General features: G+C 41.0%; 1 protein-coding gene and 1 non-coding gene across 2 annotated transcripts; both read left to right on the plus strand.

Annotated features, from left to right (window-relative positions):
• Nucleotides 1-9,266: 9,266 nt before the first annotated feature.
• Nucleotides 9,267-11,615, plus strand: LOC141911371 (uncharacterized). Its single transcript, XM_074802370.1, has 3 exons — nucleotides 9,267-9,434; nucleotides 10,342-10,436; nucleotides 11,265-11,615. Exons 1-3 carry the CDS (start codon nucleotides 9,371-9,373, stop codon nucleotides 11,478-11,480), a joined length of 375 nt encoding a protein of 124 aa, XP_074658471.1. The 5' UTR covers nucleotides 9,267-9,370; the 3' UTR covers nucleotides 11,481-11,615.
• Nucleotides 11,616-25,323: 13,708 nt separating this feature from the next.
• Nucleotides 25,324-25,396, plus strand: Trnat-ugu (transfer RNA threonine (anticodon UGU)). The gene has a single exon. It is a non-coding gene; the product is annotated as a tRNA-Thr (tRNA).
• Nucleotides 25,397-27,327: the final 1,931 nt, after the last annotated feature.

A 27,327-nucleotide genomic window follows, 5' to 3' on the forward strand; every position in this document is an offset into this window, starting at 1 on the left:
TCCCCACTGTTACACAGAAACCCTAGACACAGTTGGGCAGTGCATCCCGTTTCATCAGAGCCATCTTGACAATCAGCAACTCCGTCACATCTGTTGATCGTACTGGCACATTGACCATTGATACAGCGAAATTGTCCGAACGAACACGGGGGATGAAAACACGAGTTCTCATCCGAGCCATCGACGCAATCTCTAATAAAGTCGCAGAAACCGCTAATCGATATAACCTGTCCATCGTTACAGCGGAACTGACTGTGTAAATTGATATCCGTACAATCGAGTTCATCTTCACCGTGTTGACAGTCGTGTCTGGTATCACATACGCGATGGTCGCTAATACATCTTTGATCGTAACATTCAAACTGCCACGATTTACAACCGCTTAAAGAAGCTGACTCTTCACCAGTTACATTATATGAACACAAAACAGAATGCGCTTCATCTGTGACATTATCGAACTGTTTCATCATCCATTCAACTGATTGAATATAAGTAATTTCGTCTCTGGTGATTTTTGGGTTTATAACTAGTAGTCTGCCATCAGAAGTCATCGCTAGTATGGAACTATACTGATGTTGATATTCAAATGTTCTTATCAAGTTGTTAATTTCTTTTTCTGTGTAACTGGTTATCACAGTGGCTATTTCACCATGGACGCTATGACACATATCTCTAGCAGTTTTCTTATCTAAACCTCGATGTTTGTTCCACTCTGTCAGTATTTGATAGCATTGTTTATTCATGCTCAACCATCCAATTGTACAGCTGGAATTGTTCAAACCAGTGGCTTGAAATATATTTTCTTGTGTCAAAAGTGTGTCGTTGTTTTTTGAATCTGACTCTGCAACCATTTCATTTTCGATATCAATTCTTCCTGATTCACAAATGAAACTCGTGTGAACCTCCTCGATTTGACACGGGAATCGAACCCAGTTTGCCGATCCTCGTGGATTATTCAGTATCATCGCCGTACACGGCATATTGACGTCATTTATCGGCTGTTTTCTTATCGGAGATATCAATCCTCGAATAACTTCTGGTATCGTTTCGTTATTTATAGGTTGATACCACTCTGTGAAGCTCAATGGTTTACCGTCAGACCACGTGTAGTAACCAGAACTTGGCTAGAAATCAAATGAGAAATAATCATTGAAATTCAAATTGAAGACGAGCAACCACTACCTATCGATAGGTGAAAAAATGCGTTTCAAATATTCAAGAAAGAATTTTTAAAACTTGAATCAATTCATAAGAAATTTGAGAAACAAAACTATGAATACCAGCTGCTTTAATCCAATCATCATTATGAGCGCTTTCTGTGAATATGCGTATACCAGAAGTTTTGTAGCGAATAATCGTTTGATTGAAATCATCTCCTGTTCTGAGTTGATACTAAGTAGATGTCCCGCGTACTTCTGTCTACAGTATATTTCAGCGTTCTCCCAATTCAGACGTTCATCTCTGATGTATTTGATGCAGGAAATTCCCGCATATAGAAATCCTGATTTACAGACATTTTTAAAACGTTTTACCGTTAACGGCTGTTCTAATGTATATTGCATTTGAAATATAGGAATGTAATTTCCCGTCTCAAAATACAGGTTGTAATCGAGAAAACTATGAAATACAACTCCCGGATTCGCAATTTTGTCACATATTTTGTAAACTTGTAGTTGTGACCGGTGATTAATTTTATCAAAGATAGTTTGTTTTAAGAGAATGGAATTCGTGTCTGACGCTTTTGCCTTCTCACACCGGATCACTGCAATACGTTTTATGATAAATCTGTAATATCGAATCGCCGAGGTTCTCAATAATCTAAATGTAAATGTTATTGTTTTTCCGGACGTAGCTTGTCCTCGTGGGTAGCCTGGTGACTGAATGATGCCGCACGAATCGGTGAGAAGTCCGTACTGTGCGATGGACGGCGTATTCGCTTTCTTTGATCGCTGACATCTACGTCGCAGTTTAAGTGTTAACGAATATATCCGGAATGCATTCTGATTCCATATTCTAACGACGTTCAATGCGAAACTACCATTGAGAAACTGACTAGTCAAACTCAGATACCTGTTACATGGTGTCAATAATTTCTCTTCTGGAAAACATCGGTCAATTTGATATTCGTGCTCCGATAATATGTGAATATTTTTCAAACCAAGGCGTCGATTTTCAGGTGTAATCACGAGACAGTGTGACGTCATAATGATCTGACGTTCTCCTTCCTTTAAAGCGTACCCGTCACAGTCAGTAGGACGAAATACGAGATACGATTTCCTATCGCCTGTTAACTGCATATCCCAGTTATAAGCGTATGCTACTACGGTAACCGGTCCACCTGATGTAATCAGGCTGACGACAGATCGACCGTAGTATGAACCAGGACAATACGGACCATAGCGTCTAGCTGTGAAATAACTACCATCAAATATATAAAAACCAGCTCGCTCGCAGTTCTCTGATAGCACTCTTAGTTCCATATTCTCTTCAGTGATATCAACTTTCCATTTGAATAAAAAAGATGTAATGCCGTATGTAAAAGCCTTCTTTTCCAATGGTCGAAACACCGAGCGAGCATCTATGGACCCTAATTGAGTGTTTCGCACCTATAAAGAAGAAAACTGACTTGAATGTTTATTGACGCCTTAAAAACACATACACTGCCTATGGACAATAAATAGTATGAAATGATTCATATAATCATATAATATATAATAATGTATATTATATTAATCGATTCGAATACATCGATAATCTAATTGATTGACCGGCAACCAGTCTATTCCCCGATGTATTGATGACGTAATGCACATCCTCAGAAATGTGATCAAACTTTATCAAAAAAGTTCAAAATTATGGAAATATATTTGACTATTGAATTAACGCCAAAATTCACGATATTTTGATTGCTATCTTGAAGCCTGAATACACATCTTTTGATGACGTAGTGCACATCGACTCACATTTAAATTACACATCTAGGTATCGCGATGTACACAACGGCTTCAAAATATAGATATTTTTATACATCTCAGGATTGTCAGTTACAACGACTATTTGAATTTATTTACCGTGATGTGTAAATCTTCTGTTGACTTATTGTTCACTTGAAAGTCTATTTCTATCTTTTCTAAGGATTCAGCTTTTACTAAAATGCACAGTGTGACGAGAAAGCTGTCAGATTTGACACTCAGTGATTGCAGATAGTTGTAACCGAGTAAAATATCAGTTCCTGCAACGCGTAACCCTTCTAGTATATATACACCAATGACGTCACCGGATGTGCTGAGATCACGTGTCCAGTTGAAGACGACGTACTGTAACACCTGCTCCGTGATAGACCAGCAGTGTAAGTGTTTTGATCGAGTTATTACGTGTAAACTGTTGTCATCGGGAATGAGCACTCCCGACTCGTTATTAGAGATCTGAATCAACGGATTTGAGTTGTTCCAATCTGATACATTGTACAGCTCAACTAAAAGTCTGAACTGATTGGGAGGATATGAGAAGTGATTTACCAGAGAGATGAGGGCTTTATTAGTTTTAGTATAAAACGATGAAGGCGGATGTCCGGTTTGTTCTCGTATAACAGCTATAGGTTCACTGGTGCTGTTCCATCCGTCAAATATTTCTATAGCCACAGACTGTCGCCTAGGATCTGACTTCATTATGGTTTGTATAAATGTGAGATTCATCGCATGATCGCGTGATATTCCAATCCACTCAACAAACATTTTGCAGTTACGGTTTATTTGCATGAAGAATTTATAACCGGTCGTTGAGCGAAGTTCTACTAAATTAAGGCTAGAACTACAGCGATGACTGATTCTTAAACGGCTTCGTTCATAACGATATATGATATAAACCCGACTACCTCGCGCTCCATCGACTTTACTCCTAAACATCAACGAAAACGAATCGTTACGGCGGATTTCGTGTTTTCCATCGCCGCAGAATCTGTCACCAAACTCGTCGACGAGAAGATAGTTATCGATACAGAATATCGACGGCTCGATGTCGTGGTAAACTTGCGCTTGGAAAGTTCCAGATAAAGAACTATTGATGAACCAACGGCATTCGACACCGCGCGTATTAAACGACGGATAGTTCGGTGAAACGATGTAACCGGACGTAGAATCTAGCGGGTACCACGTGCTGTTACAAGACGAACGCACCGTCACAGACGATTCCTCGATAGAGTCTGCGCGATCAGCGCGCGCGATGCTGACTCGACAGACGATCAGCGACGCTATAAACAGCGCTCTCAGTCGCTGCTCCATACCGAACAACACCAACACGAAATACAATTAACGATATTCCTTCGCGATTCACGTCCACGCGATCCTATCACAGCTCGGCCGTCCACGCGCCGGGCAAAGATAGCTTCAATTGAGCGATTCGGCAGACGTATGAATCGAATTATTCGCTTCCATCAGCAATTCTACCTATTTCAGCCACCGATGACTTGTAAAGCGATATCCTGACTCGTGCATCATTAAAATGTTTTTTTTTTCTCTGAGCTTCAAAGCGACGAAAATAACGAGCCTGCGAGTAATTACCATATATCTGTGCAACAAGTTTCAGTTTCACGTTTCTACGCGAAGTTATATCGATTGCTGCCAATTACATTTTCAAACTGTTCTCAGATTTTATTCAGTTTGGTCGGGTTTGCCGGGAATCAATCTTTCATATGATGTTGTAATATTTTCACTGATGCACTGAGCGAATATAGAACACATTGGTGTTCTAACGTGTAAGTAACAAGTAAGCGAAAACTCTTTGAACCACCAGCAATACGCAAATTACAGACGAACTGTGAACATATTTCTCGTCGTGTATTATTTTTGAAATCACACGCAGAAATATGTATATACATATAACATGTTCTATTTCGTGGTTTGATGCGACAATATGAAAGGAATTTAAACTATATATATTCACTACTAAAGCTGCAGCCTAACTTTGAATATCCAGAACCAATCAATCCAACTGTCCGTGCTTCGATTTTCGATCGATTTTCAAAATCGAAACCCTAGTTTCTTGTTGTCGCAATCGAAAACTCTTTGAACCACCAGTGTGTCGATGATCCATTTTGCGAAAATGTGTAACTTGGCAATAAATTTATTGACAGTTTACATAGAGATAAAGGCCAAGTAAGTAAAAAGTAACTGAAAGAGCGCTCGTTGAATATAAGATTTAGTAACTATTTCAAAGTTGCTGGCCGCCATTTTGTCAGGGTATACTTTTGTCCGGGTAGATTGAGCCATATTTTCTCGTAACAAAAGAAAACAAATAGTTGTGTTGCGTATTTCGTATTAGATCGGTCCTATAATCGATTTTGACAACACTTTATTAACATCCTAACCGTGTGAATATCTCGCTACTACGCGACATGTATCGAGGCTGATTCGGGCCGCATTGAAATAAAAATATGACTCTCAATATCCAACGATTTCTTTTCTACAATTTACATTTTTCCGTTTTAACGCCACTTAAAATTTCTAATTATGTACTTCGATTCAAACGAAAATTCGACCGCCGATCACACAACTATACATAAATGTACTTCGATTTCGGATTTCAAAATCAAACCCCCTGTTTCGCTCCCGGCAGGTGTCGCGGTTCTGCAAGGGACACTACCAGCGAAATCGAAACAAATCAAACGAAATCTACAAATTGAATGAATTTCAGGGTCAATCACTACTTTTAGATTCAAAAAAAGAACGGTTTTTCGTTGTAACGTGGTCTTTTTGTTTTTAACGTGGTTTTTCGTTGAAACCATATTTTCACAAATTCGCTGTAAAAACGAAAGGTTAGTTTTTTTTCTAATCTTAAAATAGGGGTTGACCCCGTAATTTATTTGATCGGTAGATTTCGTTTGTTGTTTTTTGAGTTAGTCTCCTCGTAAGGTGTGTTTTAACGCGGCGTTGAGACGAAAAGTGTAAAATGTTTAGAAATGAAATAACCACTGGATATCGAGTGTCATATCTATTTCAATGTGGCCCGAATCTTATTTTCTATCTGATGAATTTCTATGTCTTCTCTAGAATGAATTTCGATTGAAATTAGGACAACATTGAATTGTCGATATAAATTTACTACCAAAATGTGACCAGTGAAATCTGAATACGATTAATGATTTTTGACTCTTGATCCAGTTCCACAGTTGTGTGGGTTTGATTTGACTCTGAACCCAGTTCCACAGTTGTATGGGTTTAATTTGACTCTGAACCCAGTTCCACAGTTGTATGGGTTTAATTTCACTCTGAACCCAGTTCCACAGTTGTATGGGTTTAATTTCACTCTGAACCCAGTTCCACAGTTGTATGGGTATAATTTCACTCTGAACCCAGTTCCACAGTTGTATGGGTTTAAGTTGACTCTGAACCCAATTCCACAGTTGTGTGAGTAATTGTGGGTTTGATTTGACTCTAGATCCAGTTCCATTGGGTTTAATTTGACCATGATCCCAGTCCATTCTGTCTCTGGATCCATTTCCACAGTTATATGAGTTTAATTTGACTCTGAACCCAGTTCCACAGTTGTATGGGTTCAATTTGTCTTTGGATCTAGTTCCACAGTTGTTTGGGTTTAAGTTAACTGTGGATCCAGTTCTAGGGTTCAATTTGATGCTGAACCCAGTCTCACACAGTTGAACACACTAAATTGGACTTTGGACCCAGTTCCACAGTTGTATATTCTGAATTCAACTCTTGATCCAGCTGTGTGGATTTAATCCAAGTCTGAATCCAGATCCACAGTGTTGTGCGGGTTCAATTTGAATGTGAACCCAGTTCCACAGTTAAACGCACTAAATTCGACTTTGGACCAAACCGTCCGAGATCGGAACCATCAGTTCCACAATCGATATATATAATATCAAAAATACATCCTTTTCATGTATTTTTGATAATATGTGCAGATTTCGTATTGGTCTTAATATCGAATGTCACACAAATCGACCAATCCTATCGACGATGTATTCGACACACATTTTATCCGCAAGCATCGATCCACATGATACGAGTGGCCTGGGAGAATCCCGTCTGCGACACCAACTGACTGAAAAACCAATTTGGACGGCAATAACTATCAAACAGCGATATATTTTTTTCAGTTTTCACTCCATTCGATTCTCCCGACGGATAGACGAACTCTCTGGAATACCGGGATTACTAAAAATCTACGTGCCTCGCATACATATCGTTTACTTAAGCGAACCGATGACAAATTATACGGTTCTATTTTTGCGTGGAAATTATTTTCGCGGCTCAATTCGATGTTCTATTTCATGCGATATATGCGGATCGACCTCATAGATGGTTTTACCTCGGGTTCCTGTATCCGGTGTTATTCCGCGCGAACAAAGTCGTTTCACAGGAATTGCGGACGTTTTGAAGATAAAATTGACGCCATAAAAAGGGAGAAAAATTCAAAGTCTGCCAACGTTTTCTTTGAATATAATTTTTATAAATGTTCGTGCTGAATGTAGGGAGAGGAAGAGAGAGAGAGAGAGAGAGAGAGAGAGAGAGAGAGGGAGAGGGAGAGGGAGAGGGAGAGGGAGATGGAGAGGGAGAGGGAGAGGGAGAGGGAGAGGGAGAGGGAGAGGGAGAGGGAGAGGGAGAGGGAGAGGGAGAGGGAGAGGGAGAGGGAGAGGGAGAGGGAGAGGGAGAGGGAGAGGGAGAGGGAGAGGGAGAGGGAGAGGGAGAGGGGGGAGAGGGAGAGGGAGAGGGAGAGGGAGAGGGAGAGGGGGGAGAGGGAGAGGGAGAGGGAGAGGGAGAGGGAGAGGGAGAGGGAGAGAGAGAGGGGGAGAGGGAGAGGGAGAGGGAGAGGGAGGGAGGGAGGGAGAGGGAGGGAGGGAGAGGGAGAGGGAGAGGGATGGCGTTATTCAATGAACGGCCCTTAATGAATAATGCAGACATATATAGCGAAGGTTTTTTCGCTACTTTTATCGCAAAAAGCTAAATTTCACGCCCAAACGATAACAGTCGGTATAACGTACGATCCCCGAGGATTCGCTAATACGCTAAATAAAAAACCAGACGCCTGATAGCCACTTTATCCGGCGGGTAACGCAACAGTGAGTTTATCGCTGGATCGCTCCGCACACACAACAACAACCACCAGCGAATACGTGCGGAAATAGCGGTGAGTCGGTCAGGCGGTCAGTGCGCCGGCGCGCGACGCGAAATAAATTAACCATCCGAGGAAAAAAAGGAGGACCAACAACTACGAGTGTGCGTGTTAGAGGAGATAAGGCGGTTTTATACGGTTGATGAAAGCCCGAGAGATCTCCGTATCAGTCGATCACTTCTTTCAGCAACACAATCAACAAATCGCTCTCGAGGAAGCCGCCGGCCCGCGGAATCGCGGTCGATGGAGACATCTCGTAAACAGTTCGGTGTCAGCTACGAATATTGTATCGACGAATCGGGTGAGCTTTCAATTTGCGGGGATTTCCTCGAATGATCGAACGCGATATCATCAATATCGTCCGGCTTCGATATAAGCAGACGTCGAGTTCTCGTTCGGCGAACATTTATACATCTGAAAATATCGGAAGCATTATTCCGCCTAAAAACCAACATCTTTAGACTTTAGGCTTTAAGTTGGTGAAACGAAGTGTATCGGTCGATTCGCTTTCAGTTGAGGCTCATTGAAGATTCAATAATTTCGCCAAAGATTGGATACTATATTCCCGGTGTCGGCCACGATCGACTGACAGCTAAAAACCCTGCCTATACACAATCCGGAATCAGTCAGCAGATTCCGTGCTCCGGAAGGGTAACAACCCGGCCGTTCGTTTACGTATGCTAGGACCGAGCAACGAGATATCAAACTAGCAAAATCTCTGAAAACGTTTCCTAAAACTGTTGTGCTGCAGGGTTTCGACGGGTACCTGTTACAACAGTAAAAAAAATCTGATGAAAATTTACGTATTTCCAAAACAGTGGCGGATCCCGACTAGGCGTAATTGATACATATACTATAGGATATCAAGTATTGAAAAAGTCGATTTTCAGTCGGAGGGGAAATAACTTTTTTCGAAGAATTTCGGAATTTTTGTGTCGGATGAAAATATCCATCGCGATAGAAAAAGACGATGTAGGACATTTTACTGATCGAGATAGCTGACTGACTGACTGACTGTTTGAATTCCGACGATAAACCGACATCATTACGTAATCGATTCCGCAGACGATCGTCATAAAACGGCGACAGTGTTTTTACGACTCGGTTTTAAATTCGCAGCCGGTGCCGCCGCATTCTAAACTGATATGGATTAGTGGTGTATTTTTATTCGGGATTAGATCGTTTTGAATATAGATGCGACTGTTGTTGTGCGGTGTGAAACCAGCGCGCGGTGAATATGGAGTTTTTTCGATTGAGATTTACAGCTGTTACGGCGCTGTTAGTTTACATGCTATTTATCGGTGAGTTACAAAAAATTACTTCCATATCAAATTGCACTTACTGAATGTTATAGAATATACCCTGACCCTCCCTGAGCCTGAGCCGTTTAATCTGTCTGTGGACCCAATTCCACAGTTGTGTGGGTTAATTTCGACTATGAATCCAGTTCCACAGTTGTGTGGGTTTTATCTGTCTCTGGATCCAGTTCCACAGTTGTGTAGGTTTTATCCGTCTCTAGATCCAGTTCCACAGTTGTGTGGGTTAATTTCGACTCTGAATCCAGTTCCACAGTTGTGTGGGTTTAATCAGTCTCTGGACCCAGTTCCATAGTTGCGTGGGTTTAATCTGTCTCTGGATCCAGTTCCACAGTTGCGTGGGTTTTATCTGTCTCTGGACCCAGTTCCACAGTTGTATGGGTTAATTTCGACTCTGAATCCAGTTCCACAGTTGTGTGGGTTTAATCTGTCTCTGGATACAATTCCGCAGTTGTGTGGGTTTAATCTGTCTCTAGAGCCAGTATCACAGTTGTGTGGGTTTCATCTGTCTCTGGACCCAGTTCCACAGTTGTGTGGGCTTCATCTATCTCTGGAGCCAGGGTCACAGTTGTATGGGTCTAATTCGACACTGCATTCACTTCCACATAGTATAAGTTCAATATCACTCTAAATCCAGTTCCACAGTTGTGTCGGCTCTGGATCCAGTTCCACTTGTTCCAGTTGTGTGGGTTTGATTTGTCTCTGAATTCAGTTCCACAGTTGTACGGCTTCAAGTTATCCTTCGGACCCAGTTTCACATTTTAGTGGGTTTACGATAGGGGCCACAATATTAAAGCTCCACAATATTAAAGCTTCCTAGTGATAGATACATGTCTGAGTCAGTGAATTGGTAAGAGTTGATGATTCAATGAGTATTTTTTTTTTCGTTTAGGTTTTACCGGTACTGAGGGTGTCACGTGCTATATGAGGACATGTGGAAGCGCCGGATGTGGTCACTGGTCAGAATGCCGTGGTAAAGTGTGTTTCGTAAGTATTGGCAATCTACTACGCTATAACGCCTTAATTGTCGAATTCATTATCTGTGGAACTGGATCCGGAGTTGAATTAAACCCACACAACTGTGGAGCTGGGTTCATATTCAAATTAAACCCACACAACTGTGAAACTGGGTTCAGAGTTGAATTAAACCCACACAACTGTGGAACTGGGTCCATATTCAAATTAAACCCACACAACTGTGAAACTGGGTTCAGAGTTAAATTAAACCCACACAACTGTGAAACTGGGTTCAGAGTTGAATTAAACCCACACAACTGTGGAACTGGGTCCCTATTCAAATTAAACCCACACAACTGTGAAACTGGGTTCAGAGTTAAATTAAACCCACACAACTGTGGAACTGGGTCCCTATTCAAATTAAACCCACACAACTGTGGAACTAGGTCCATATTCAAATTAAACCCAACTGATGAACTGGGTTCATATTCGCGACCGAGTTTCAAATCGGGTACTGGCTCAAACGACCGTTGGTAGCAGATCAGGATCTGATGTCGCTGGAAGTAATCATTACTAATCAATTTCATCTACATTTCCTATTCAAAACGGAATCAACCTTTTAAACTATACTAAACACTTTTAAGTAAAAAAATAGAATCTTGCATCTTTTTAGTAGCTCGTGTTTTGAAAATTCAGTTCAATGTGGAACATGAAGTGATTTTGGACTGACCGTACCGCCATCTGACGGTGTACGTCGGTACCTCATTGAACAAACAACTTCTGAACTGCGGATGAAAATACAAATTCGCGACGTTAACTAAACTAATTTGACTCCGCGTGTTTTTTTTTTCACTTCAGTTTGCGCACACCACCATCAACAACGTCGCCTACGCTTATCACGGATGTCAACCGGACGCGTGCCCGGACGTGTGGACGCTGAACGGAATTTACCGGGTCACCCCTGAATGCTGTTGGTCGGGATTCTGTAATCGGTCGACGAATCTTACACCTTTGCGATTCGACGTCACCGCTGCGGTGGCACTTTTCGTCTTAAATGTTGTATGGTTGTTCTAGGATCCTGCATCCACGAGCCGGATTTCGATATTTGGTGTTCCATTAGAAAAAATGCGTTTTCGAATACTTTGAGGAATCATCTTCATGAGAACAACCGTGGAACTGGGTTTAGATTCGAATTAAACCCGCATAACTGTGGAACTGGGTTTAGATTCGAATTAAACCCGCATAACTGTGGAACTGGGTTTAGATTCGAATTAAACCCGCATAACTGTGGAACTGGGTTTAGATTCGAATTAAACCCGCATAACTGTGGAACTGGGTTTAGATTCGAATTAAACCCGCATAACTGTGGAACTGGGTTTAGATTCGAATTAAACCCGCATAACTGTGGAACTGGGTTTAGATTCGAATTAAACCCGCATAACTATGGAACTGGGTTCAGAGTCAGATCAAACCCACATAACTGCGGAACTGGATTCAGAGTCAAATCAAACCCACACATCTGTGGAACTGGGTTTAGATTCAAATTAAACCCGCATAACTATGGAACTGGGTTCAGAGTCAGATCAAACCCACACAACTGTGGAACTGGATCCAGAGTCAAATCAAACCCACACAGCTGCGGAACTGGATTCAGAGTCAAATCAAACCCACACAACTGCGGAACTGGATTCAGAGTCAAATCAAACCCACACAACTGTGGAACTGGATCCAGACACAAATTAAAGCCAAAACAACCATCGGAACTGGGTTCAGAGTCAATTTAAACTCGCGCAACCGTCGGACTGCATACAGATTAAATCATACCCTCAAAATCAAACTCATGGAAGAAGGCGTTTCTTTTCACAACTTCAATGATCCCTTTTTTATACAAATAAAGACAAAATCTGTGTTAAGTTTTGTTATCTATATTCTGTGTAAATATATTGTTTAAAAGTGTATTGATTTTTATCATTTGATAATGAATAAATATTATTTATTCGAAAAAATAAATGTACGAGAAAAATACGTCATAGTTTAGGAATCGTCCTTAGATACGAACGCTCACAATATAATGTTACACAAGTTAAAAAGCTTTTTGACATTCAGTGTCAACATGGCGTCGCAGCGCTGGTGTTCCGTGATGGAGAGTTTCTTTATCGCTTCCGTTTCCGGTATGAAATGTCAAACGCATTGGCGGAATCGGGCTTCGTTCTACGGCCACTCGTCAAACGGTGGAGAAATTCATTAATTAACAAAATGATGTCCAAGACAAAAAATCCGTTTCATTTTCGTTGATCATGACTCGAACCCACTTGTCATTCAGCAGCCATAGTGAATGCAACGGGGTTATTATCGGTAAATCCTAGTCTTGATGGTCGATACAAAATGGCGGCTTTTTAAATCGGACTAACTGTATCTAAAGGGTCCGGAGGGTTAGAGTATTAGGTTAAGAGGGTCCAAAGGATTGGGGTTAGGGTAATATCATCGCTCCTTATCCACTAGCACTAATTTACTGAGGCGACTCGTCTGCTGAAAAACGAAGCCCTCTAGCGGCAGCTGCTTAAAAAAACTGGTTTCCGTATCACGGCCTCTAGTGGTGAATGTATGTATTGAACACATCGGTTTTTGTATCACGCCCTCTAGTGGTGTATGCGTGTATCAAAGACACTGGTCGGCGTATGTCGCCCTCTAGTGGTGGTATATGTACGTATTAAAGACGCCGGTTTTCGTGTCGTGCGCCATCTAGTGTTGTCTGCGAGTATTACGAAACGAGACGGTTTTCGAAACACGAAATTCGCTATTGTGCGGAACGATTTTTTATCCATCTTCGTGGGATGACTCCGAAATTCTGGGCAGTATCTTGCCGCGAAACCGAACGGGAACGTTCCTCTTCATTCCCATATTGTAAACCATCGCGTAACCGAGTACGTCATCGATATCTGTCATGCGCAGACGACCCTTGCGACGTCGGGCGTTTTCGGACGACGTTTTCTGCAAAATGGCGGCGCTGCAATCGGCCGATATGATGCAGCCGATCTTCGAGCTAGTCGCGCATCCCATACGTGCGTATCTTAGAATCGACTCATACGTACACGTATCTAGACGAAATGTTGATAAGATAATGAATATCATAAGATAATCCGTGCTCGCTACTCGTATCGCGTGCGTATGATAGTGATTTCATTGATGACAATGCGCACCACGCTGTTCGTTCAGGAAATACAATCTCAGGTGCAGCGCGAACGGAACTTTGATAAGATGTAGCCATGGAAATGCCATCATTACGTCTGATCTGAGGCTATCATTTATCTTCTATATTTGGATTCGTCGTCGCGGACCTAGAAATAGCCGCTTCTTTTCCCCTGTTATTTGTTCGTTCGTTTTTTTTTCGAACGAAGAGATCACAATCTATTCCACTCTATAAGACATATACGGCGCGGAGGTAGGCCAAGTCTAGAGCGGTAAATCCTAAGGATGCCCTCGTACAAAGGCTCTGCAAAAATTCTTCCTTCAAGATTGTCTAGCCGAGTAACCCAACGACCTTTGTAGTGTCAGTTTATAGAACTAACTTCAAAGTTTTGTTCCAGTCGATATACTAGTCTTTAAAACTGACTCGGCTTTTTTGCGGGATAAAGTTTTCACGTCAAAGTGATCCTACCCTGAAAACGAGTCCCGTTGTCGGACTGGACTAAAAACCTCGATAGCTCTCAGAGTTGAAATTAGTTCGTTTTCGATGTTTAAACACTGCGCAGTTTGACCGAGAACTGGGGGCAGTAAATAGAATTTGCGTGGGGCATAGGAACCCTAAATAGGGCAGTAACGTAGAATCAAACACGATAGAACGATTCTTCTTGTAGACCTCAACAAAAACCTGCGTTAGGCCAATTACAAGATACTTGTAGAGCACCGCTGGATAAGAGATTGAATTTCTATTGGTTATTTCATCGGTATTTCATACCACCACTGAACGAGAAAACTAACTTTGGCTTAATATCGTTGACGATAAATGATATGATATCGATAATATAATGTCAAAGATCAATACAGTTTTGAATGAAGTGAATTTGCATGGATTATTGAATTGACCGGCAACCAGTCTAGCCCCGATATATTGAAGTAATGACGTAGTGCACATCCTTTCAAAAATAACCATTAAAATCTATCAAATCATGGAAAAACGAGTTTTGAAATCAATTCATCGGCAAAATAGACGCCAAAATTCACAAGTAATTATTATTTCTAAACGGCAATATTGATGTTGTAGTGCACATCGACTCGCACAGAACCCCTTACATAACGGATACTAGGATAACGCACAATGTATATAGACATCGGGGAACGATAACCACACTCAAACGTGGTGAAAGGATAATAAGAAAAAAACCCACTATCTACAGATTAAAATAATTTAAAAACAAGAATTTATTTATTCAATCTAAAATATATAGAATACACGACGTTCCGATCTCACCCTAGAGATCACCTAACATTTCATCTTTTTACATAGACATTATTGTTACGGTTTTGACGGGGTCAAAAAATCATACTGCACAAGTGGATGAATTGTAACATTAAACGTGTTTGGTTGTTTATTTTTCTAACGCTTTGTGGAAGAGTTTGCCATATGCCGCGTATTCGGGGACCTAAGACCTATTCGACACTGAAGAACGACCAAATACGAATACGTTTCTAAAAATGGCGTAGAACGTAGATAAAAATAGAAACTGAAATCAAGATTTCTAGACGAAGGCATTTGCCCCAACTCCCCGGCCCTGGAATTGCGGAGCTCGATAAACGATAAATAAGGTTCTGGCGTTAAAATGGCGCGATATCTGACTGAATGTAAAGATTATTGATGACTCTATTTAATTCGTAGCGTAGGAGTTTTTAGATGGCTAAACAATAGCTAAACAGATGGGTCGTTCTTTTGGTTTTAAGAGCTTTTAGAATTGAATGCGATGCCAAATGAGAATGGGTCGGCATTCGGGGAGAAGCGACTATCTAAATGTGTCGAAACTACCGATAAATGACACCTGCGACCGTCGACAGGTGGCGTTAATGGCCGTGTTAGCGTCATCAAACGGGGAAATCTTTCCGTCCTGCAAAACATGATAGATGGATTCTATGTATAAAGCGTATGGTTCGCGTTGTTCTGAGCTCGCGCGCTGTTGTTTAGTTTGATCTTAATATTATTGATATTATGATCAACTCTGCGATCGAAACAAGGATCTAAGCAATTTTGAAGGGAATTTTATTTAGAGTTACAATACCAGAACGCAGGTAAGATGACCCGCGAACCAGCAGCCGAATTCAAGAAGGCATTCATTACATTTAAAAAAAGGTCTAGATACCAACTAAGGTATTGCGAGTGTTTTCTTTTTTAATCAGACCGTTGGCCACTGTTTAGTTCTATAGATGGGGTAAAACACTGTAAAGCCCTTGGAGCAATGAGTACATGGCTATCATCGCCACAATAAGTACCGACTTAAAAATACATTCCTTGCGACTTAAGTTGTACCTATTCATATCTATAACTCTGAACCCTGGACGCAAAAAATAGACTATTTTTATCACGCGCGGTATTGAAGACAATAGTAGTTCACGTTTCATTCAGAAAAGACCGTTGTCGGTTCGAAGTGATTTTGGCACTTAGGTATAACTTAACAGAAGACTAATGGATTCTGAACATTTAACCGGCGTAAAGCCTCGCCTAATTTTCCGTAGTCGAAGTCTTAGGTCAACTCTATTTTTCGAGTCCCAATAGGTATTCGTGTAAGTCGTCAGCCTAATTATCGTCCCGTCTGCCAAGCAGTCGTCTGCCTACAACAACTGCGTCTGACTATGATTACTTTATATATCGATAACTTTATTTACTGCGATTGTTTTTACATTATATATATTCATACAATAGTTTATATATTATGTACATTTTACATCGTTACAATGATGTAAATATAGAATGTAAGAACAAACCACCAAACAAACTTTGAGGGAATAGCAGAATAGAAACTTCTCAATTATTCTCATACATTTTTCTGTCGTACGTTTTTGCAGAATGTGGCTTATATCGTTTTTTATCGCGACGCAACTTTTCATTCACGCAAATTCGATTGCGGGTAAGTGCGAGCTCTCTCGGAAATGCGTAAGTACATCAGTCTTTGAAAACACCTCGATAAATCAGTACTCATATTTCTTGAAAATAGTTCTTCGTCTAAAGAATAACCACGCACTAAAACGCGTAGAACAGACTAGGTTTGATGAAAACCCACAATGTACAGGTTTCTAAAACCAAGACTTTATTAAATAGAAAAATCAGAAATGACATCACGATGCACGTTCGAACTCTCACTGCAGATCATCGTTACCGTCATCGTTATCGTCATCGTCACCTGAGGCCAGTTGTGTTATCACGGCCCAGACCTAAGACCGGTCGAAGACCAACTTAGTTCTATATTTTAAGACCAGTCTTGATATTTAAGACGACGTTTTGGAGTTAAGTCACGACTGTGCAGTGCCATCTACTGGCGATGATCTCTAGTGAATTTTCGTAACGGAGGCGTCAGTAATTTTTGTTTTAATTAATTCTTGTTTTCAAAAACTTGTAATCTGTACAAAGTTAGTTTTTATTATATAAATTCTGTGATATTTTTTTTTTAATAGCGCAAACGACGAAACACCAGTTGATATAGGGCACGCAACACGCTGTAGCTAGCACCGTATGTGTCATAGACATCTGGTTAAAACTGATTGCTGTAATGTACCGATTGTTTATGTTCTAGCTGCTGACGGCGGTCAAATATCCCCAGATCAGAAGGACGCCTCCGGTAAGAAGCCAGCCGCCAAACCACCGGTAGCGTCGGACGAAGCGGGAGACCCTGAAGTCCAAGGGAGGTATTTCCTAGGAAGCGGCTGGCCCGCCGCTCAACCCGCCTACCAGCCGACTTACAACGCGGCACCTAGCACCGGAACCAGCGGAACGCCTTCGTATTGGCCGGTAGGTGGCAGCGCGACGCCGTCGTACTGGCCAACCAACAACCAGCAGACGGCTCCGAGTTCGACGTCATATTGGCCTACAGCTGGTGGTAATAATAATTCACCGTGGCCTGCGGCTGGATACAGCCCTCAGAATAATTTCAATAGCAACCCGATTGGTTACAACACCAACCCGACTTACACCAACCCAGGGACTAACACCAACCCGACTTACACCAACCCAGGGACTAACACCAACCCGACTTATACCAACCCAGGGACTAACACAAACCCGACTTACAACAACCCAGGGATTTACAACAACCCGACTTACTCCAACCCGGTACCTAACACCAACACCAATGGCTTCAACACTAACCCAAATAGTTTCGGCACTCACCCAAATGCCTTCAATAACATCCAAAATGGTTTCAACACGAACCCGACTGGTTTCAACAATAACCAAAATGGGTTCAATACAAACACCAATAATGGTTTCAACGCGCCTTTCAATGCCGCCCCGAATGGTTTCAATGTTAACCAAAACACTTACAGCCCAAACGCTTATCAGCAACCAGCGCAAATGCCGATGCAGGCCGGGCCTAGGGATAATTCATACGCGCCGCAGCAACCGGCCAAATATGTATTCGACGACCGCCGCATGAGAGTCGAGCGCGTGTTGATGGGTAACGCGGCGACCGCGATCGTTCAACCTCGCTCCGAGCCGGTCGCAGACGAGACCAGTAACGAGTACTTCCTCCCGGGGCAAGGACCGATCGAAAAAAATTCGGCGGTGTCGGGTGCGGCGGCGGCGGCGGCGGCGGCGGCCGGTGCTGATGGCGCCGATGCGAAGAAGAAGGGCCCTCACATGGTGGAGTCGGTCGGAGATCGTTCGCGTCGGACGCGAGGCAGAGCAGACGATTCCGAAACAGGTGCGTTCAACGAATAAAGCATAAATCATACGATTTCTATCAGCAAATATTCGGAGGACTCGTTGACTTACTATCCATATCAAAATTATATAGATAAGATAATTTTGAAGAAGAACTAAGAAAGTAGTGACATTAAGACTCAATTCTATAAGACATTTTTAAAACTAAAGGAGTAGTGACGTTTAGACTCAATTCTATGAGCCATTTTCAAAACTAAGAGAGTAGTGACGTTTAGACTCAATTCTATGAGACATTTTTAAAACTAAAAGAGTAGTGACGTTTAGACTCAATTCTATGAGCCATTTTTAAAACTAAAAGAGTAGTGACGTTTAGACTCAATTCTATGAGACATTTTTAAAACTAAGAGAGTAGTGACGTTTAGACTCAATTCTATGAGCCATTTTCAAAACTAAGAGAGTAGTGACGTTTAGACTCAATTCTACGAGCCATTTTCAAAACTAAGAGAGTAGTGACGTTTAGACTCAATTCTATGAGACATTCTTAAAAACTAAGAGAGTAGTGACGTTTAGACTCAATTCTATGAGCCATTTTCAAAACTAAGAGAGTAGTGACATTTAGACTCAATTCTATGAGACATTTTTAAAAACTAAGAGATTAGTGACGTTTAGACTCAATTCTATGAGCCATTTTCAAAACTAAGAGAGTAGTGACGTTTAGACTCAATTCTATGAGCCATTTTCAAAACTAAGAGAGTAGTGACGTTTAGACTCAATTCTATGAGCCATTTTCAAAACTAAGAGAGTAATGACGTTTAGACTCAATTCTATGAGCCATTTCTAAAACTAAAAGAGTAGTGACGTTTAGACTCGATTCTATGAGCCATTTTCAAAAACTAAGAGAGTAGTGACGTTTAGACTCAATTCTATGAGCCATTTTAAAAAACTAAGAGAGTAGTGACGTTTAGACTCAATTCTATGAGCCATTTTCAAAAACTAAGAGAGTAGTGATGTTTAGACTCAATTCTATGAGACATTTTAAAAAACTAAGAGAGTAGTGACGTTTAGACTCAATTCTATGAGCCATTCTTAAAAACTAAGAGAGTAGTGACGTTTAGACTCAATTCTATGAGACATTTTTAAAAACTAAGAGAGTAGTGACGTTTAGACTCAATTCTATGAGACATTTTTAAAAACTAAGAGAGTAGTGACGTTTAAACTCAATTCTATGAGACATTTTTAAAAACTAAGAGAGTAGTGACGTTTAGACTCAATTCTGTAAGGCCAAAAAAAAGTATATTCTGTTTCTGGTCAGAGCTTTCTTCACAAAATGATGCGGTATTTTATGCTCCTACATTTGACTAAGTGTCATCCATTTATTGTTTATGCAAATAAGGGGAGTGAGGGTTTTCTGAAAATGCGTACACTATATTGTATTGAGGAGATAATTAAAAAGATTTACATTGGATGGGGATATGAAATTTCAGAAAATGATGCATATGTAATACATAGATGGCGCTAGCGCACGGTGCTCCAATTTTTAAGAAAAACTTTTTCGGAGCCGATTCTTTCTGAAAAAAACTGCTTTGTCAGTTTTTTTTTTAATAATCGCTGTGAGTTTTTTTATTTGTAGCCCCAGAAGCGGAAGCGGAAGCGGGAACGGAAGCGGAAGCGGACGTTGAAGCTAAAGTGGAGAAAGCGACGCCCAAACGCCGTCGTCGATGAAGTGAAGACTAGGAAATTCATTTCGAGAAATTTCGATATTCATTTCGCGATCAATACTACTACTACTAGCATGTATCATCATCATATTCGCACAATAAATAGATTAGTCGGGGAATTTTGTGGTACGCTGGTTTTTTTTCGATTCGAAATTCAAACTGTAACGGTTCTAACGGTTTTTCGTTACTAGAGCAGACGGTAGGGACATTTAGCGGCCATGTACTTTTTCGACGTTTCGACCATTGATGGTCAATTGCAATAACTGATTCACATGGCAGACCCTTGAAGTTTGTAAATCCCTGGAACCAGTTCCACAGTGTTGTGAGTTAGAGTTAACTCTGAGTTAAAATTAGTTCATTTTCAATGAGTTAAATCAAGACTCAAATTTTAACTCACAACTGTGGAACTGGGTCCTGCTGATTATCTTTTGTTGGCAGACGGCAAGTCCCCGGCACTGACGGGCAAATTTCTATAGAGGTGTTTCCTGTGACGTCATAGTATGACAAGAAAAGGTAATCAGAGAATTGATCACCTGTGGAACTGATACGCTTCGAACCTCTAGACACATTACAGACGGACTGTGACCATATTCGTCGTGAACATTATTTGAAAATTTACCGGACGAGAAAGAAAGAGAGACAGAGAGAGAGAGAGAGAGAGAGAGAGAGAGAGAGAGAGAGAGAGAGAGAGAGAGAGAGAGAGAGAGAGAGAAAGAAAGAGAGACAGAGAGAGAAAGAGTAGACAGGACAGGGTAATGATAAACTCGACGCTATATCGGTTACTAAAACAGGTGGCGAAGGAAGAAAACTTCGAGTAATATCCCGAACGCTCGTGAGATTTGTATATGGATGAGAAATCGATGAATTCTTAGAATTCAACCGTGATTAAGGTGTTCATAAACGCATTAATTTCTCTAAAGTATTGTTCCTGTATCCGCTGGGAAGCGCGTTCAACTTTCTGACAATCATTTTACTGATAAAGTGTCGCACACGTTAAAACCAACCTTTCACGGACACCAACTCAAAAAAAAATCAAACGAAATCGACTAATCAAATAAATTACGGGGTCAATCCCTATTTTAAGTTAAAGAAAAAACTAACCTTTCGTTTTTACTGCGAATTAGAAAATACGGCTTCAACGAAAAACCACGTTAAAAACAAAAAGACCACGTCACAACGAAGTTCTTTCTTTAAATCATATATGTCATAAGTAGCGATTGACCCTGAAGTTCATTCAATAGATAGATTTCGTTTAATTTGTTTCGATTTGATCGTTGTCCCTTACAAACCCACGACGCCTACCGGGATCGGACACAGGCGGTTTTCATTTTGATTTGAAATCACGAATCGAAGTACAGATATAGTTTGCGTGATCGGCGGTCGAATTTACAGAATCGTTTTTGTTACATGTTTTTTTGAAGTACGTATCTGGAACTGGTTGTAACGTGGCTCAAGACGAAAAGTGTAAAATGTAGAAAAGAAAATAGTCATATTGTGTCATTTAAATAGTTTCATATCTTTATTTCAATGCGGCCCGAATTAGCTAAGATACATGTCGCTTAGTTGCGAGAGATTCACACGGTTAAAATTTACCAAAGTGTCGTCAAAATCGATTATAGGACCGATCAAATATGAATAAACACATGGCTCATCCAACCGGACGAAAAGTATCCTAACAAAATGGCGGCTAGCAACTTTAAAATGGTTACTAAAACTTACATTCAAAGCGCGCTCGTTCTCTGCGTTCTCAGTTCGTCTGTAATGTGCCTACCGCTGCATTGAGCCGACAGATTCGAAGCGCGTTCAACTACCATGTACGGAAAAGAAAAAAAAACAGGGAGTGTCAATCTAGAGAGCTTACCGGCAGTCTGACGTGAGAGAGACAGACAGAGAGAGGGGAGAGAGAGGGAGGAGAGATATCGTAAACTCGATGCTACTGAACTGGCTCAGTTTGTGCGAAGGAGGAAAACTTCAGGTTATCGCTCAAACGCTCGTGAGATTTATGTACGATGAGAAACTTGACGCTGCCGTCGTTACCAACGCCCCCTGCAACACGGCCGCTACCTGCGTCGCCACCTCAGTTTATCAGGGCTTTCTTACATTTTCTCCATGAATACAATGTTGTATGGCGCGTTAAAATCGCTGAAGTATTGTTCCTGTATCCGCTGGGAAGCGCGTTCAACTTTCTGACAATCATTTTACTGATAAACTGTCGCAGATTTCAGTCGGTTCGTTACACGTTCCCCTATCTCATAACACTGGCGTTTTCGGATCAACTTGTCGTGTTGTTTGGTTTAAGGAAATTCGCTAACACCATTGTGTCAACCCTAACAGATGGATTAGGATATCATCCGGAATGTAAAAGTTGGACTCTACATGGGCGTCAAAAGGGCGTCGCATCATGTCCATCGATTTATTATTATTGGCATTATTTCTATCGTGTAATAGAACGGAATACTCCGGTTTGTTACATCGAGTATTTGTTCAATGATCAAGCGATCACTGTGTCTAATTATATCATTGTTGTGATTTCTATCGAGAGATTTGTCTCCGTTCGTTTTCCTTTTTTCCATATGAAATATTTCACCGTTACTCGACGTAGATTCGCCGTAATAATTGTAGTCGTTTCTGCAACAATTTTGAACTTGGATCTGCCGATATTTAATCGAATTAGGTTACCGAAAAGGCGTAATGGTGGCTACCACGAGTTCTACTGTAGTTCGTATAGTTATCGTGACAACACTGTCATGGTACGCACATACAGATCTGTTGCGGTATTTATTCGGGATATAGTCCCGGTTTTGATTGTAGTAACAACATCAGTGGCAACTGCTAGAATTCGCCGTGGAGGTAAAACACGTATTGGCGCCTCAGTCGGCAACAGTCGTCATAAAACTGAAACCAGTAAAACACTTCTACTAATAGTTCTTGTTTATCTGGTACTAGTAATGCCATACGCTATATGCGACTGTACGGACAAGTTGGCCAGTGTGGTGTCCTCGTTAGTGCGTCGAATTAATGGCTTTGAAATCACTATCGGAGAAACCCCCATCATTGTCTTCTTTGTTAGGATACTGTGGAATATATTTGCCCGGATATTAACGTTTCCTCGACAGTGCGTTTTCTGTGTGAATTTCTTTATATACGTAACAACGCTGAGAGTTTTCCGACGCAAACTTGTCGGTGTTTTCCGCTGTAACTGTCGCCGAACGATTCCGAGTCAGTCCCAGTAGCTCAGTGGGGTAAGGCGTGATGCTGTTGCATTCACTACCCTATCAGTGTCGAGTGGCAAACGGGTTTGAGTTCTGCTGGCTGCTTACAATGCGTGCGGGGCTGTTGTCCAATCGTGACGGTAGATGATGGAAAATCAATGATCCAAAAGGATTGAAATAAACGATATTAATATCACTTAAACTGTACCATTTAATCAATTACCTAAACTTGATATTTAATGTCGTGGAAGCTAGGAACAAGGAAATTAACTAAGTTTTATTGAAGCCTCGATCGATGAAATATATTGATTAATGTTTTCGATAATGAATAACTGAATGACAATGGGAACAGCATTAAACGAATATGATACCAAGACTCATTCGCATCTGCGATGTACGGCGTATTCAGATCTCACTGGCCATGTTTTGGTAGAAAAAAACATATCATCAATTCAATCCATTGAATCGATAATATTGATCGGCAACTAATATTGCCCCAATGTCATCCTAGTAGTCAATAAAGATTCATTACCAAAAATATAATTCACGAAGTTTTGCTTATTGTAAAATAATCGCCAAAATGTTCTCAACTGTATTGTATATTGAAGCCGGTTTGTGAAACGCCAATATCGATGACGTAGTGCACATTGACACACATACTGCACAAACCCCTTTTCGGAAAAACCAAAAAAAGGTTGAAGCTCATTTTTGCTTTTTTCTCAAAAAGATAAACCTGCTTGTCTTAACTATCAAGTTCATCGATATCCATCAGATATCCAAGAAGGCTATCCTGGTGGCCATATTTGACGTCTGATGACCTCCGTTTAGAAAATGTTGGGCATTGAAACGACTGTAAGACATCTAGAAGGGCATACTGATACAGTGTGAACTGCCAGTTCGTTCAGTTTGCCATCCCGTGAAAAATAGGTCAGTGTCGTTCAGAATGATGTAACGGTCGTGATCTTCTGGCCAAATTTTTGTGTGCATTAAAACAAGTAGAAATTCTACTCACCAAATGATACTAAATTGCCATAGCACAGCGCCACTCTTCTATTCCATGTATTCATTTTTTGGAAGACTTCCGCGGGCACTCCCTTATAGTTTCCGGATTCAGTTGATCAGATAATCCCGAGTCTAATTTCCTCAAGTTATGGAGAGTAAACGCGAGCGAACTTTAAACACGTATATTCCGATATGTTAAATCGCTTGTCGTGTGGACTGAAGACCGCGGGAACAACATCGAATAAAACCGCGTCAGAATAACTATATTCGAAGTTGAGAACACTGAAATTGTACGCGTGATTCAAGAAGTCGTCAGTTATTTGCAAATTAGCGAAATGAATTTCATATCCCTGAAAACTAGAGATTAACGCGGTTTTGCATGTGACCAGTTTGAAAATAGTTTTTTAAATCGATCTCGGGACCGATGAAATAAATATGAAGAAACTCGTGACACAAATATTTTCTTAAAAGAAACGGCCCAAAAAACAGGGTCCAGTTCGACAGTCATGAGTTAGAGTTAACTCTGAGTTAAATAAAGTCAGTTCATTTTCAATGAATTAACTCTGAGCCAGGTACTGGATCAAGGACAAAAGTACCCTAACAAAAAGGCGGCTAGCAACTTGATTGAAAATGGTTGCAAAAACTTATATCCAACGCGCGCTCATTCAAATACTTACTTGGCCATCTATATCTAAATTGTCCGTACATTTGTTGCGAGGTTCCAGTTTATCGCAAAACGTCATAAACGTTCTAGGAAGGACAGTGTTCTGTGTCGTGGTTCGTGTAGTTGAATGCAGCGGTGAAAGATATATGAGGGACTGGTACAAAGTGACCGGTCACCTGTTTATTGTAATGCGACAAACACGACCGAGCATCTGGCGAAACCCAGCGTGGCGAAAACGCGGCCGATTTTAAAAATCGCGAAAACATCTCTTAAATTGTCAAGTCAGATTGTCGAATCTAATAAGCAAAGTTCTACAAGATAGGCTCAATGTTTCTGGTATATTGATTATAAATCAATTTTCAACCACGTGTGACCGTAATAACGACAGTTGGGGTAATATCAATCACGACAGATCATCCAGATGTGACACGATGCCCCGAAGCAAATTTGACGACAAGCCTCCATAGGTCAGGGGTTAGAGCACTGGTCTTGTAAACCAGGGGTCGAGAGTTCAAATCTCTCTGGGGGCATGGCAGCAATTTTTTTCGCGAAATGATGGATCCTCGGACACTGGTGATTCAAAGAAATCTAGGGGTTTGATTTGAAAAGTCGATTGGAAATCGAAGCACGGACAGTTGGATGGATTGGTTCTGGAAATTCTGGAAGTTATGCTGTAGCTTTAGTGGTGAATATATATCTACAACAACATAGTTAAATTCCTCTCATATTGACGCATCAAACCACCAAATAGAACAAGTTATATGTATATACATATTTATGCGCGGGATTTCAAAAATATACACGACGAGAAATATGTTCACAGTTCGTCTGTAATTTGCATGTTGCTGCATAAAGCCGACAGATTCGAAGCGCGTTCAACAACCATGTATGGAAAAAACAGGAATTGTCAATCTAAAGGGCTTACCGGCAGTCTGACGTAAGGGAGTGAGAGAGGGAGGAGAGAGGGAGTAGAGAGTTGGAGAGAGAGAGGAAGGAGAGAGAGGGAGAGAGAGAGGAAGGAGAGAGAGATGGCAAAGTGAGGGAGAGATATCGTAAACTCGATGCTACATAGAACTGAATCAGTTGACGCGAAGGAAGAAAACTTCAAGTTATTTCTCAAACGCTCGTGAGATTTATATACGATGAGAAATTTTACGCTGTCGCCACTACCGCAGCTTCTACCGACACGGCAGCTACTACCGACACGACAGCTACTACCGACACGGCCGCCACCTTCGCTGCCAATGCCGCAGTTTATCAGGGCTTTCAATAAATTTCTCTACGAAAACAATGTTTTTATGCGCGTTGATATCGCTGAAGTATTGTTCCTGTATCCGTTGGGAAGCGCGTTCAACTTTCTGTCGATCATTTTACTGATGAAGTGTCGCAGATTTCAGTCAGTTCGTTACACGTTCCCTTATCTCATAACTATAGCGTTTTCGGATCAACTTGTCGTATTGTTTGGTTTAAGGAAATTCGCGAACACCATTGTGTCAATCCTAACCCGTGGATTAGGATACTATCCGGAATGTAAAAGTTGGACACTACTTGGGCGTCAAAAGGGCATTGCATCATGTCCATCGATTTATTATTATTGGCATTATTTCTATCGTGTAATTGAACGGTATACTCCGGTTTGTTACATCGATAATTTGTTCAATAATCAAGCGATCACTGTGTCTAATTATATCATCGTTGTGATTTCTATCGAGAGATTTGTCTCCGTTCGTTTTCCTTTTCTTCACATGCAACATTTCACAGGAACTCGACGTAGATTCGCCATAATAATTGTAGTCGTTTTTGCCTTCATTTTAAACTTGGATTTACCGATATTTAATCGAATTAGGTTATCAAAGATTGGCTTATACTTATGTAGTTATAATAATCCCGACAACACTCTCATGGTTCAAACATACAGATCTGTTGCGGTATTTATTCGGGATATAGTCCCGGCTTTAATTGTATTAACAACATCAGTGGCAACTGCTAGAATTCGCCGGGGAGGTAAAACACGTATTGGTGCCTCAGTCGGCAACAGTCGTCATAAAACTGAAACCAGTAAAACACTTCTACTAATAGTTCTTGTTTATCTGTTACTAGTAATGCCATACGCTACATGTGACTGTACGGACAAGTTGAGCAGTTTGGTGCCCTTGTTGGTGCGTCGAATAAATGGCTTCAAAATCACTTTTAGAAAAACCCCCATCATTTTCTTCTTTGTTAGGATACTGTGGAATATATTAGCCCGGATATTAACGCTTCCTCGACAGTGCGTTTTCTGCGTGAATTTCTTTATATACGTAACAACGCTGAAAGTTTTCCGACACAAACTTGTCGGTGTTTTCCGCTGTAACTGTCGCCGAACGGTTCAGAGTCAGTCCCTGTAGTCAGTGGGATAAGGCGAGATGCATTCACTATCAGTGTTGAGCGGTATCGGGTTCGAGTCCTGCTGCCTGCAGCG

The sequence above is a fragment of the Tubulanus polymorphus genome, chromosome 9 (assembly GCF_964204645.1).
Source record: "Tubulanus polymorphus chromosome 9, tnTubPoly1.2, whole genome shotgun sequence".
NCBI classification, from domain to species: domain Eukaryota; kingdom Metazoa; phylum Nemertea; class Palaeonemertea; order Tubulaniformes; family Tubulanidae; genus Tubulanus; species Tubulanus polymorphus.

Excerpts from the sequence above, each read along its gene's own strand:
- LOC141911371 (XM_074802370.1), top strand. The coding sequence starts at position 9,371 with ATGGAGTTTTTTCGATTGAGATTTACAGCTGTTACGGCGCTGTTAGTT. Across the intron at positions 9,435-10,341 it reads AGTTTACATGCTATTTATCG|GTTTTACCGGTACTGAGGGT; the intron begins GTGAGTTACAAA and ends TTTTTCGTTTAG. Across the intron at positions 10,437-11,264 it reads GCCGTGGTAAAGTGTGTTTC|TTTGCGCACACCACCATCAA; the intron begins GTAAGTATTGGC and ends TTTTCACTTCAG.